The sequence below is a fragment of the Danio rerio genome, chromosome 1, assembly GCF_049306965.1.
Source record: "Danio rerio strain Tuebingen ecotype United States chromosome 1, GRCz12tu, whole genome shotgun sequence".
Taxonomy (NCBI): Eukaryota; Metazoa; Chordata; class Actinopteri; order Cypriniformes; family Danionidae; genus Danio; species Danio rerio.
In genome coordinates this window covers 10,065,632-10,080,262 of record NC_133176.1, presented here as the reverse complement: position 1 = coordinate 10,080,262, position 14,631 = coordinate 10,065,632, and the positions used below count along the sequence as shown (strand labels likewise).

Below are 14,631 nucleotides of genomic sequence, written 5' to 3'. Positions count from 1 at the left end.
AAATATCAACCTCTACCAAATAGTTTATATGTTGGTTTATAGTAAAAGTACAGAAATTATTACATATGATAAATCTGAAAAATTAAAGTCTAAGACCAATTTATATAAAAACAATCAAATAAAACCTTATTGAACACGAAATCTTTTTTTTAAGTACGCCATAAAATATTTCAGATTCTCATTTAACATTTTTTTTAAGCAAGTTAAGCTTTGTTTACTTTGGCATGGAAATATGTCTGAAAATGCACCCTTTAGTTGTCACATATTTGGTGGACAAAGATTAAGCTCAATATGCATTATCAATGTATTTTTTTGTTCATTAACTCCAATTCTGTTTTTTTTTTTTTTTTTACTTTTAACCTCCTTTTCTTTTGGATCAAATCTGACCGATTTACAACTTAAAACACTCTTAAATGTGTTTTCACATCGGAGTGCCTCATGATATCCTCCACACGATGCATTTGAACATTTAAGTGATAATCACCTCTATTATTGAGTCTTGTGTTTTAGTCAACGCTGTTACACCTGTGGTGAAGGTTGTTCCATGCCACTGTTGCCACTGACTTGTTTGGTTGGGACTTGTGGAGCTGTGCATCGATGGATTTGCTCTTCAGTGTTTGGACTTTCAGCAGTGAAATTTTACCACACTAAACTGAACTGACACGATTTCAATCTACTGGAACTTCTATTTTAAGCTGTTTTGGCTCAAAATACATAGTAAAACTGCTATAGAAACATAAACATAAATTTTATTTACCTGTGCTGTTCCTGGTCAAAGGTGACCGCCATAGCAAATTAATGGGACTAAAATCATCCATTATGTCTAATTCTATAAAATCCTGTCAAACACTACATTGAGACCTTGTTTACAGCTAAAGAAGGTTAAATAAAAATAATGGTTTTGAAAAATGTTTTCTGTGCTAGTTTAAGAGACCGGTCAGTTTTGTCCAGGAACAGTAAAGTAAGGGGCGGGAGGTGAACACGACAGGAAAGTTAAATATACCATATTCTATGTATACATGACTTACTGTCAATATAAAATAGAATAAGACAAGTAGTAGCCGAATAATATAAGAGTATATTTTTGAAGTTTTAAAGCCAGACCACACCCGGGGACATTTTTACAAGTTGCACACAGGAAATAAGAACGCCTCCCAAAGCGTCCCGGTGGTGCTACACTATATACTGAACATACACCATTGATATACACATATTACCGCTATGCGTGTGCCAGATTTTACAGTATCAACAACTGTTATACGTTTATTGAGATGGCAAGAATTAGTTTTTCTATATTACTGAAGTACACATCCCAACACCTTTCCCAAAAGCGCCATGAATAATCAAATTGAAACGGTAAGTTACAGAAAAGCTGGCCATGCTAGTTAGCTTCTTCATTTGGTTGTCTGCAAATATTATTCGGTTAACAAAATGTTCTGAAATCATCACGATATGTTTGGATTTTTGACATTCGGTCAGGTTTTATAAGGTATTTATAAACAGATCAGTAATATATTTTTACTCCGTATCAAAATTCACCATATTAAACATGTCAAAATGCTATACATTACTGAAGTTTTGGTTACTGTAATAGAGTTATAGTTAAATTCTCTCAATTTCAACATGCGTTTATATTCTAAAATATGCTGTAACTGTTGTTCAAAAACCTTTCTGTCATGTTTGACATTTGTTTTGACAAAGTTATATTGTAAAATCCACTGCAGATATTTCAGTATTGAGCATGAAGGACTTCAGTGTCACATACATCTAAAGTATCCCTGTATAATGATAATGACTGCTTCTTGCTTCTCTCCAGGCTCAGTGCTTCTCAGACAACATTTCTCAGGTCTCTGTCACCATCTCTGACTTCTCAGATGAGATTTTACTGAATATCCTGCGATTCATTCCCAGCCATGACCTGATACTCAACGTAAGTCGAGTGTGCAGAAAACTCCGAACTCTCTGTCTGGACAAGAGCTTGAGAGTCCATGTACACCTGCATAAAGAATACACGGTAAGGCTGAAAACACACACTTCTACTGTTTCCTATTAGCATTTTTAAATGGTAATTTTTTATTTGCACATCTGCCAATGTGTTTACTGATTTAATAAAAATGTATGTGTTTGATTAAAATTAATGTTTAATTTTAGTCTATAAAGGTCTCATGCGTATCTTTTTATTTCTCAATTAAAATACTGTGATTTAGAACAATTTTAGAGCAGGTTTCCATTTGTTGTAATTTAACAATCATGGCTATTTCACAAAAAAATATTCTGATAATTTAAAACATTAATATTGTGTTGTCAAAAATGAAAGTAAACATGCCTGGGTCACACTTTATATTAAGGCACAAATCAAGCTATCAACAAAATATTTAATAAGGATTTTAGCTAAAAAAAAATTACTTATTGGCTGCTTATTAATAATTAGTAATGTAGTAGTTTGTTTTGGGTATTAGGTAGGATTTGAGATGTAGAATGAGATCATACTTTACATAAGTACTAATAAACAGATAATATCATAAAATAGACAGGTAGTAAGCCAATAGTTAATAATGGAATTGACACTTACATTTAAGTGTTTCCCATGTCTGAAAACAAGGTTTATTTTGTTATTTATGATAACTTTTTATTTTAAAGCTTAGAATCAGATGATAAAATGATCTTTCATTTGATTTTGGATTAAAAAAAATGGATTATCCTGATCCCATTATAAGGGTGGATTCATTTGTGATTTTTTTTTTGTCAAACCAAATAAAATAAAAAAAGTTTTATTATTCAAGTAAATGATCTCAAACTTAATGGTTACTAATGATATATAAACTCCTTCATATTTGAAGCCTATATGAATCATGTCACATCTAAAGAGCAGTGGTTAATTTGTAAATAGTGAGGTCCCGGAACAGATCGGGGTAACAGATCTGGCATGTTACCACAGGAGGGAAAGCTATCAGAACATTTGCGCAATCAAATTCTTATCATTCGTGTTTGAGAAGAGGGATCGGAAAAAAATAAACCCTGCTAATGAGATATGCTGAACGACAACAACAATATAATATCAAAGCAGTATTGTATTAGAACAAACTAAAAATTGTCAAATGTTTGTTAATTGCAGTGTTTCTGTTTCTTACTATTAAAGCAAACAATGGCTGTTTGTGGCCGCTGGTATTTTGCCTACCTGTTGTTCTTTGCTAAGCCAGTAGGCTACACTGTTGGTTTAATTTAAGGCTCTGGTAAACATGATTTTGGTAATTCTGAAATTTGGTATTGAGATTACAATGATCCAACCATATGTTCCTTTAAAAAAACTAAACATAAGATAGATCAGTTAATCCTGGGTAGCAAAACATGGGTTTTCCAAATCTGGACCAATTTGATTCTCATTATTCATTCATTCATTTTCCTGTCGGCTTAGTCCCCCTATTAATCTGGGGTCGCCACAGCGGAATGAACCGCCAACCCATCCAACAAGTTTTCATGCAGCGGATACCCCTCCAGCCGCAACCCATCTCTGGGAAATATCCACACACACATTCACACACACACTCATACACTACGGGCAATTTAGCCGCATGTCTTTGGACTGTGGGGGAAACCGGAGCACCTGGAGGAAACCCACACGAAGGCCGGGAGAACATGCAAACTCCACACAGAAACGCCAACTGAGCCGAGGTTCAAACCAGCGACCTTCTTGCTGTGAGGCGACAGCACTACCTACTGCGCCACTGCCTCGCCTGATTCTCATTATTTAAAAAATAATAATTCCCTGAGAATGTCCAATCAGAAATATACAATTAATCAAATAACTGTAATTGAAGTCTTCGTCTGTATTAACCAATTATATATGATCTTTTTCACAGGCAAACGACGATGCTGTGAAGCAGCTCTTAAAAGTAATTTCAGCTGACATCCAGACGTTAAACCTCAATGGCTGCTACTGGCTGGCCGGCTCTACAGTGGATCAGGTCACCCGCTGTAAGTCTTTGGTCAGTTTGGACCTTTCCGGCTGCAGATTGACATCAGTTCGCCTCTCGCATCTGCTGAGCTCTCTTAGCTCTCTGAAGTCTCTGGCACTGGATGTGGGGCCGGGGTTTGATCTCCACCAGCTGAGCGCAGAGGGTAAGTCTGCTCTGGCTCGTCTGCAGGAGCTCAAGCAGACGCTGTTGACTCCTTCCTATGGCGTGGTTCCCTGCTGCAGTGCCCTGCGGCGCCTTCACCTCTATCTAGAGGCCAGCGAGGTCTGGAGGGAGGCCGGCGGCTGTGCGCAGCTGATGGTGGGCCAGAGCAGCGTGCCGCACTATCAGAATCTGCGCTGGTTCTCCGCTCGCCTCGCACCCGGTGAAGTCAACCGTACTCTGTTGGCGCTTTACTTAGCTGTTTTCAGTATGAGAGTTCCTGAAGGCCTTGCAGGATTGGTACTCTCTGTGCCAGGCCCTGCACCGCCACGACCAGTCGCAATGACGGCGCTAATGGAAAGCATGGCGTCAACTGTGGGAAATACTGTTAGTGCTTTGCAGCTTCCACGTACATGGTTGGACGGTGCTATACTTGGGCGGGTGTTAGCGCATGGATGTCCTGCATACCTGAATGTCTCCCGGTGTTCATCTCCAGGGTTCAACCCTTTACATGTGCTACTCAGTGCGGGACGTGACCTCACACCCCTGCGGAGCCTCAACCTGCGGGGATGCGGTCGAGGCCCGCTCTCTGAGAGCTGTGGGAAGGGCGATGAGGAGATGGACACGGACAGCGTCAAAGCACTTGCTGAATGTTGCCCACATCTTAATCACCTTAATTTATCTGCAACGCACTACCATCATAATCTCTCCACGGGGCAGGATGGACACTTGTGTGGTACTTTGGGACGCCTCACTGGCTTGTGCTCGCTTGCACTTCCGGTGTGTGCATTAGCACAATCTCCTCCAACTCAAATAAACAATCAAGACTCCAACACAGACCTCGCCTCAAGATCACTGCTGCTCGGGCTTAAAAAGACCACCCGCATTGGTGTGCCCACATATCGACCCACATCTGAAATCGCAGTGGGTCAGGGGGAAGAGCGGACAGACCGGGGCTTGTGCATTCAACCACTGCTTCAAGGTTGCCCGTATCTAGTAGAGCTGGAGCTGATTGGTGCAGGCTTTTCCTCAGCCATGCCCCGGAACGAGCCGGCCATTCGCAAGGACCCCGCTGCATGTTCCTGGTCCTACAGCGTTGGAGATGGGGAGTTAGCTGCTTTAGGTGGGATGAAATTTTTGCGCAAGCTCACCCTCGCGCATTTACCAGGAGTTCTGAAGGGGACGGGACTCATCGAGCTGCTTCAGGGGTGCAAGGACCTGCATTCCTTATCGCTGGCAAATCTAGGATCTTTAAAGACCATGAACTACACGCAGGCCCTGCTGGAGGCTCTTTCCTACTGCACACAAGTCAGGGACTTAAGGTGAGCGTGCACGCCAATACTCAAAAGGTAATCAATAAGGTTGTTGCGGAAAGAGATACAGCTGCAGCAGGAAGTTAAGGAGAATTATTAATATTATTTATTAAATTACCTGTTAATTGTATTTTATTAGTGTATACCCCAACCCTGAACCCAACCATCACAATAATGCAAAAACAGAATTATATAGTGAGTATTATTAATATTATTTATTAAATAGTATTTTATTAAGGTCTATCCCTAGCCCAATCTTAAATCAAACCATCACATTAATGTAAAAATAGAATTATAAAGCAAGTATTATTCTTATTATTAATTAAATTACCCATTAAATTGTTTTTTATAATGTTTACCCCAGCCCAACCCTAAACCCAACCATCCACAGTAATGTAAAGTTGTTGTCGTACAGCATCACAAAAAGTCTGCTATGTTTACATGAATATCCGCAGCTGTATCTTGTCTAGACTTTACCAGTCAACAACCTACACATAAACTTGTTGTTCATTTGTTAGCAATGACATCATTTCACCAATAATGAACAAAATCTTCTGATGTTAAGAGAGTTTTCCAGCAGAAGAGGGCAGCACCGTTACACCAGACCTGCTGTACATTTTAAGTGTTCAGACACATACGCTTAAAATAATATCATTTTATTCGATTTTCATTATTGGGCAACTGAACAGTCAGGTGAATGTGACCACTTAATCATAAATATTGTGAATCACGTTTTGCTCAATAGTAGGTATTACTCTAATAGCTGCATACAGTTTAAGTCAGAACTCTTAAATCCCCCTGGATTATTAGCCCCCCTGTTTATTTTTTTCTTCAATTTCTGTTTAACAGAGAGAACACATTTCTAAGCATAATAATTTTAATAACTCATCTCTAATAACTGATTTGTTTTATCTTTGCCATGATGACAGTACATAATATTTTTCTAGCTATTTTTCAAGACACTTCCATACAGCTTAAAGTGACATTTAAAGGCTTAAGTAGGTTAATTAGGTTAACTGGGCAGGTTAGGGTAATTAGGCAAGTTATTGTATATTGATGGTTTGTTCTGTAGATTATCGAAAAAATATAGCTTAAAGGGGATAATAATTTTGACCTTAAAATGTTTACTAAAAATTAAAACAGCTTTAATTCAACGAAAATAAAATTAATAAGACTTTCTCCCGAAGAAAAAATATTTTCAGACATGCTGTGAAAATTTCCTTGCTCTGTTAAACATCATTTGGGAAATATTTAAAAAAGAAAAAAAATTCTGACTTCAACTGTACATTTAAAATAATAAAACATTTTTTTCAAAAGTTTTTTTTATGTATTTTTTATGTGTTGTAACGAAATCTTTTTTTTAAACTAATGAAGCTAGCAGAAGTCAGTGATTTATTTTAATTATTTACCCTAACATGTTTACTGCTCCAAAATATTATTATTAATTGTGAATAAAAAAAAATGCCAAATGAAATACTGTATATTGTGTCAAATGGGGACAAATGTGTTGTTTTTTACTAAGATATTTAAAAAGAACTTCTTTTAGAGCTGTAATAACAGTACCTTAAAACTGTAAAACCGTGATATTTTTATCCAAGGTTATCATATCTTTACAAACATATACCGACTGATAAGTTTGGATTGCCTCAATTTTAATCTCTAATTAAAGTTGGCAAAAATGACCACAGAAATGTGAAGTAAAATACAACACAATAACGGATCTTTTGATTAGCGTAAGCAGACCATGTGTATTTTGTTGTGTTTGCATCCGTAAAATGCATTGGAGTTTAGCAAAAGTTGATCTTGTTATTATTTTTGCTTAATTGGGTAGTTATTCTGCACATTTTATGATTGTATTCGGCATTTAGGCTCTTAAACTCTAGAATTTTCACCAAACACAACAATGCAAGATGAAATATCAATTATATAACCTATTGGTCAGACTTTACAATAAGGTTTAATTAGTTTATATTTTTATTAACATAAACTAATTATGTACAATACTTTTATTCATAATTTATTAATCATAGTTTAACATTTACCAAGGCATTATTAAAATCCAAATTCATGCTTGATAACATAAGATAATGCACTGAGAGTTAACATCAACTTACAATGAATGACTGTATTTCCATTAGGCATGGGACGAGATCAAGTTATAGCGCAGTTTGGAAAAATCAAGGTATTAAAATGCAAAAGTATTTTGCTATACCGTTTCTAAAGTATATGTAGAGTTTTTTTTTTAAGTGTCTTTTTATGTGTTGTAAGAAAATCTGTGTTTTTGAATCTAATAAAGATAGTAGAAGTCAATGGTTTATTTTAATTATGTAGCCTGACATGTTTACGGTTCCAAAATCTTATAAATGTTTCCCAACATGTAAAATATTGTGTTTAATGGGGAAAAAGTTGTTGTTTTTTAACCAGACATTTAATACCAGCTCATGCCTAATTTCTATTCACTAACATGAAGAAATACTGTAATAGATGTATTGTTAATTGTTTGTTCATGTTAGTAAATGCATTAAATAATACAACGTTATTGTAAAGTGTTACCAATTTATTAGTAACATTTACATCTTAATCAAATATTTCAGCCCTATAACTGCTACATTTATTGACTATTTCTCTCTGTGTGAACTTGCAGGCTGGAGCAGCCCTACTTTAATGCAAACGCAGCGTTTTTCGAAGCGCTCAGTCAGTGTGGTCAGCTGCGGCGTCTGTGTTTAGTTTCTCGACACGGCACTTTCCAACCCGCCGCTGTGACGGCCTTCATGCAGAGCTGCTCTGTCATCATGTGCCACATGTTCATGGGAGGAACGCTGGTGGCCTGTAAAACGCTGCAGAAAACCCTTCTGGACAGGTCACAAATCTTAATAAAGTCTTTCCTAATGTGTGAATGATCATTGTTCTTGGAGTAACTTGACTTACATTTGATCAGAATTATTGGCCCACCTGAATTATTAGCCACCCTGTATATTTGGATTTATGGAGATTTTTTTCAACACACTTCTGAACATCATAGTTTTAATAACTAATTTATAATTACTAATTATTATCTTTAGTTATCTTTGCCATGACAGCACATAATATTTTACTAGATATTTTTCAAGATACTAGTATTCAGCTTACCGTGACTTTAAAAGGCTTAACTAGGTTAATAAGGGTAGTTAGGCAAGTCATTGTACAATGATGGTGTGTTCTGTAGACCAGTGGTTCCCAAAGTGGGGGTCACAAGACCATGACAGGGGGCCCCTTGATGATTTAAAAAAAACAAATAAATTTTTATTAAAATATTAGAAATGCCTATTGCCTATTTTATTAAACTATTAGAATTATTAGAAAACACAAATAGTAGTTTTTGATAAACAATAAACAATTAAAAACAACAACATGCAAATGAAAAGCCATCAGTCTTTAAATCCTTTTTTTATAGGATTGGTGTGTTTACGTTGTGGACTTGTTTTTTTTTTATAGCACCAGGTAACACTTTCTGACAACTTTAAGCAATTAAATACAGGCCACAACTGAATATTGAGAATGATCTCTCATTGGCGGTCTCCAAAATTAAACCAAGAATAGACTTGTGCTGAAAACATTGTGCCAAGCAGGCTCATTGGTTGAGTTTAATATTAAATAAACAAAATAAATAAATGACTATAAAATTATATAGTTGTTAGACAATTTTTGTGTTGTGTTTGTATAGCCTTTTGTGTGCAATGTTTGTATATTTATAACAACCTCTGAGGAATTTGGGGGTAGCAAGTCACTGGCATTGTTATTTTAGGGGTCGCGGGCGGAAAAGTTTGTGAATCGCTGCTATAGACAATCTAAAACAAATATTGCTTAAGAGGGCTAATAATATTGACCTTAAAATGTTTTTTAAAAATTTAAAACTGCTTTTATTCCAGCTGAAATAAAACAGATAAGACTTTCTCTAGAAGAAAAAACTATGATAGGAAAACCGTAAAAAATTCTTTGCTCTGTTAAATATAATTTGGGGAATATTTGAAAAAAAAAAAAAAATCTGACTAATAATTTTGACTTTAACTGTGTATGTTCTTTTCTCTCTGCAGTTTTTCAGTGTCTCGTCCAGCTCTTAGTGTGGTGATTTACCCTTTACTGCATGAAGACCTGGCCCATGTGATCAGAGGTATGCCACTGTGCCACCTGGACGAAATGACACTTTTTAAAAGTCGTGTTGCTGAAGAGCCCATGAGTCGGTGACTGTGGAAATATTGACGAAAAAAGAGAATCATTCTTTGGTGGATTAACCTGGGTCATACATCTGTGCTGTTTTTGAGAGTGTATTCATAATTGTGCATTATGGAAAGTCTGCTTTCTGATAATGAAATATTAGCAAACCGGTTGAAGGATAATTGGAAAACTTTTTTTTTTTTACTTGAGAGATCATATGGACTATCATAGCTTTCCTAATAAGCTCATTGTTTACCAGTAAAGAGGCAGTATGAACAAGCTCTATGTCAGGTTATAATGTCATCTTTGGATATGTGCCAAAATAAAACCTTCATTTCTTCATGTGTTGTGTTCACTGAGATATAATCACTCCCCTAGTTTGACAAAACATTCTTACATCATTGAATATGAACTCTTGAGAATGTGATATGCTTTTCTCGAAGTTAAAGCAGCACAAGTTTATCAGGGATGTCTCATTTTATAGCAGATTCTTTTAAAAAGTGTGTTACAAATAACTCCAAGTTTGGAGTCTTTAAAGTGATAATTTACCCCAAAGTTTTAATTTCTGATAATTTACTTGCTATCAGTCCATGCACTATTTCAGCATAGTCAAATCAACGTATTTAAATTTTCAGGATCATGTCATGCTGATGTTAGGAGTCATAATTCTGAAATTTCGAGAAAGGTATAAACAGAGGTCAGAGCCAGCTCCAAGTGGGGTGGGATTTGAGTTTCATGTGGGCTACAAACCTAGAGTTTTCATTTATTTAGTGTCTTGTACAGGAGTCAAACCTTTGGTGTTTTATTGACAATATAATATAATATAATATAATATAATATAATATAATATAATATAATATAATATAATGTGATATAGTATAATGTAATATAAATAATATAATATAATAAAAAATAATATAATATATAAATAATACAATATAATTTAATATATTATGAAATAATATAATATAAATATTATAATATAATATAAATAATATAATATAATTTAATATATTATGAAATAATATAATATAATTAATATAATATAATAAAAATAATATATATTATATAATATAATATAATGCACTTCTCATCTGTGCTAGAGTTTTGGGGAGATTTTAATTTATTCAGGTCTCCAAAAAGACCTCAAAGTGCCCCTCCACAACTCTCCAAAACACCTGAGGTGCTTTGTCTGAATTTACAGCCTCTGAAGATTCTCATTATGTCTTTCAGAATTTCGGGAGCAGCCATTATGATTTTAAAGCATCATAAATTAATAAATCAGCTTGAAATAGGCGTATCTATAGTCACTAGAACAAGACAAACAGAAATGTACAAGGCAAATGAGAAACATTTGCTCTAGAATGTTCTTTAAATTATGTGGCCCAACAGGAAATCTTTAAGCTTTAGAAAACACCTTTGTAGAATTTAGTATTTCCTTATTTAGTCAAACATGAACAAAATTTGCATGACAGGAAAATATACCAGGAGTGATGTCAAGATTATCGTCAACTCTACAGTTCACCTGGCAAAAATAAATAAATTCTTATTTGTCTTACGTTAATGAGCTTTTCTAGTAGATTTGCATACATAGGATCACTATATATATATACCTGACTAAAGTCTTGTCATCTATCCAAGATTTAGGAACAACAAATAGTAACTTGACCTCTAGTTGATCATTTGGTAACTCAGAAGTGGCTTATATGAAAGGCAAAGATTATGAATACGCTTATTTTACCAGAATAAAACATGATCAAGCCTTGATTTTTAATGATTTAATAAGGACAGTAAGTGTCAGTGTCAGAAAGTCTTGTCACAGAAATAATGTACAGTATAGAATATAAAATTATGGTGAAGAAAAAAATAATGAATATTGTGTATGACTCCCATGAGCTTGGAGGACTGCATTCATACATCTCTGCAAAGACTCAAATCACTTATTAATAAAGTCATCTGAAATGGCAAAGAAAGCGTTCTTGCAGGACTGCCAGAGTTCATCAAGATTCATCTTCAATGCCTCCTCCATCTTACCTCAGACATTCTCCATAATGTTCATGTCCAGTGACTGGGCTGGCCAATCCTGGAGCACCTTGACATTCTTTGCTTTCAGGACTTTTGATGTGGAGGCTGAAGTTTGAGAAGGAGTGCTATCCTGCTGAAGAATTTGCCCTCTCCTGTGGTTTGTAATGTAATGGGCAGCACAAATGTCTTGATAGTCTTGACTGATTTCTGTAAGAATCTTGGGTCCATGCAGGTTCCAATAGGTCTTCTGCAGTATTTGTGCTGATTGGGATGCAGTTCAACAGATGGATCAATCTACCGTCTGCCACTTTTCCATATAGGCAACTAGAAGTCAAGTTATTATTTGTTGCTCTTAAAATTGTGATCGATAACAAGACTTTTGTCAAATAGTGTACTGTATCCTGCAACAAACAGAATATCATGTGAAGTGGATATCATGTAAACATGTTAACAGGATATCATGTAAATTGTTTGCTTTCAGTTTCATAAATGAACACATGTTGGTATTTGGTTTAAAGTTCATTTCCTTGAAAGTGTTCATGTGTTGACAGACAAAAGCCGGAGGTTAGAAATACACATCCGGCTCACTGAATCAACAGTATTCAGATTTAGTGTGTATTTGTAGAGTTGCCTTGGGCTGTTTAACATGTGATCATTTATTATTTGTTGAGTATTTCATGCAGTAAATGTATATTCTGTTTACATAAAAAAGGGTGGCACCAGGTACAGATATGCTGAATAACAATATCAAAGTCAATATGTCCTGCTTCATTCTTCTGCTTAGAAAAGAATCAATATCAAATCTCGGAAGCATTTATCAGAAACATTCCTCTCAAAATTTTTTTCAGCTACATTGCAATGTTAAAAATCAAGTTTTATTATAAAAAATTGCCTGAGTAGAAAATTTAAGTACTTTTTTAATGATTGTATCTTTAAGAAGTCCAATGTAATACTCCAGTTTAAGATATGTTTAACTGTGATTTATTAAAACATTTATAATGTTAATAAATTAAGTTCTTCATATGTTATATTACAGTAGCTTGTTTGTATAGAAAAAAAATCTTTGTGTGTTTGTTGTATGGGCATCCATTATATTTACACGTTGCTGTCATGGCTTGTCTGTCCTGAAATATAAAATTATTGTAAGTAACACTTTTACTAATATTTACCTTGAAAAAAAACAAAAAAAAAAAAAAACAAGGCAGATTAAATAATCTGAATTCGTATACTTATACTTATAAGACATATACATATAAACTTTTCACCCATTTACTTTGATTTAATGCAGCACAAATGTATTATATTTACATTACAATCACAATTCCTGAAAACATTGGACATTTTATGTTGGTTCTCATGTTGAGAAACTGACACTACACACACTCAGACTGATATATGTGAAAGTTAAAGTCTACATTTCAATATTAGAAATCCAGAAATATAGAAAGACATACACATATGTGTATATATAAGATGTATTTGCACGTCTTTGGATTCATTATTTATACATTACAATGTACTGGTTTTAATAGTTAAAAGTTGATCGTTTGTAATGTTCTAATGTTATTTGTAGTGGAAATTATTAAAATGTTACATGATTTCCATCATCTATTTGCTCCCCAGTAAAATTAAGCTGATAAATCATTATCAGGAAACAGAAGATAGTCTAAGACATGCTTTCTTGTTCATTAAACATTATCGTTTACATAATTTGAATTAAAAAAAAATTTGTAGACACTAGCTCGAGTTAAAATATCCTGGACATCCTAATTTAGTTTTAAAATGTTGGTCACACTATACAATAAGGTTCATGTAATGTTAATGTATTTATTTGCTAACCCTAGGTAAGAAGGAGAAATACCAGTAGATCATGTATTAGTCATAGTTCTGCATTTACACTTGTGCTTGTTAACATTAGTCAATGCATTAACTGCATGTTCATTAACTAATGTCATCAAAGATAAATAAGATCAAATGTACTGTTCATGTTAGTAACTACATTAGCTAATATTAATGCAACTTAAATATTCCTAATAAGGAAACATTCTAGATACTCAGATATATGTCAGTAAAATACAGTTTTTCCAGTGGAGTTGTTCATTGGCTGTGAGTTGCGCTTGCAAACATTCAGATTTCTGTGTGGAGTTTACATTCTCCCTGTGTTGGCATGAGTTTCCTTCGTGTGCTACGATTTCCCCCGCAGTCCAAAGACATGTGGTACAGGTGAATTGGGTAAGCTGAATTGCCCATAGTGTATGAGTGTGTGTGAATGTGAGAGTGGGTGCTTTCCAGTACTGGGTTGTGGCTAAAAGGGCATCAGCTGCATAAAAGTTATGCTGGAATAGTTGGTGGACTGAGCAAAGGAAAATGAATGAATGAATGTTTTTTTTTTTTATTAAATATCAATATGTTTCAATGTTGAAATGTGCACCATGTTTAAAGAATAAAATTCATTCATTCAATAATTTTCTTTTCAGCTTAGTCCCTTTATTAATCTGGGGTCACCACAGGGGAATAAACCGCCAATTTATCCAGCATATGTTTTATGTAGCGGATGCCCTTCCAACTGCAACCCATGACTGGGAAACATTCATTCACACTCATACACTACGGACAATTTTAGCTTACCCAATTCACCTGCACCGCATGTCTTTGGCCTTGTGGGGGAAACCAGAGCTCCCGGAGGAAACCCACATGAACACAGGGAGAACATGCAAACTCCACACAGAAATGCCAACTGACCCAGCGACTTTTTTTGCTGTGAGGTGACAGTGCTACCCACTGTGCCACCACGTTGCATTAAAGCAGAAAATAAACAAGCAAAAATATTATTAAATATACAGTATTGACCACAAATTTGACCACAAATTGTACTAGATATATGTGAAATTAATGTAGACTCAAATGGACACATACAGTAATAAGGCCAAAATGTGTCCCTGCTCCTACCTTGAAATCTATGCAAGATTAAAATGCAAAACGTT

At 35.0% G+C, this 14,631-nt stretch overlaps 1 protein-coding gene across 1 annotated transcript; it reads left to right on the top strand.

Moving 5' to 3' along the window:
- Window positions 1–1,170: 1,170 nt before the first annotated feature.
- On the top strand, window positions 1,171–9,964 carry fbxl18 (F-box and leucine-rich repeat protein 18). Its single transcript, NM_001030245.2, is given in 5 exon segments — window positions 1,171–1,356; window positions 1,817–2,014; window positions 3,861–5,437; window positions 8,073–8,288; window positions 9,502–9,964. Coding segments are annotated over 5 exon segments (2,163 nt in total). The 5' UTR covers window positions 1,171–1,335; the 3' UTR covers window positions 9,653–9,964.
- The last annotated feature ends 4,667 nt before the right edge of the window (window positions 9,965–14,631 follow it).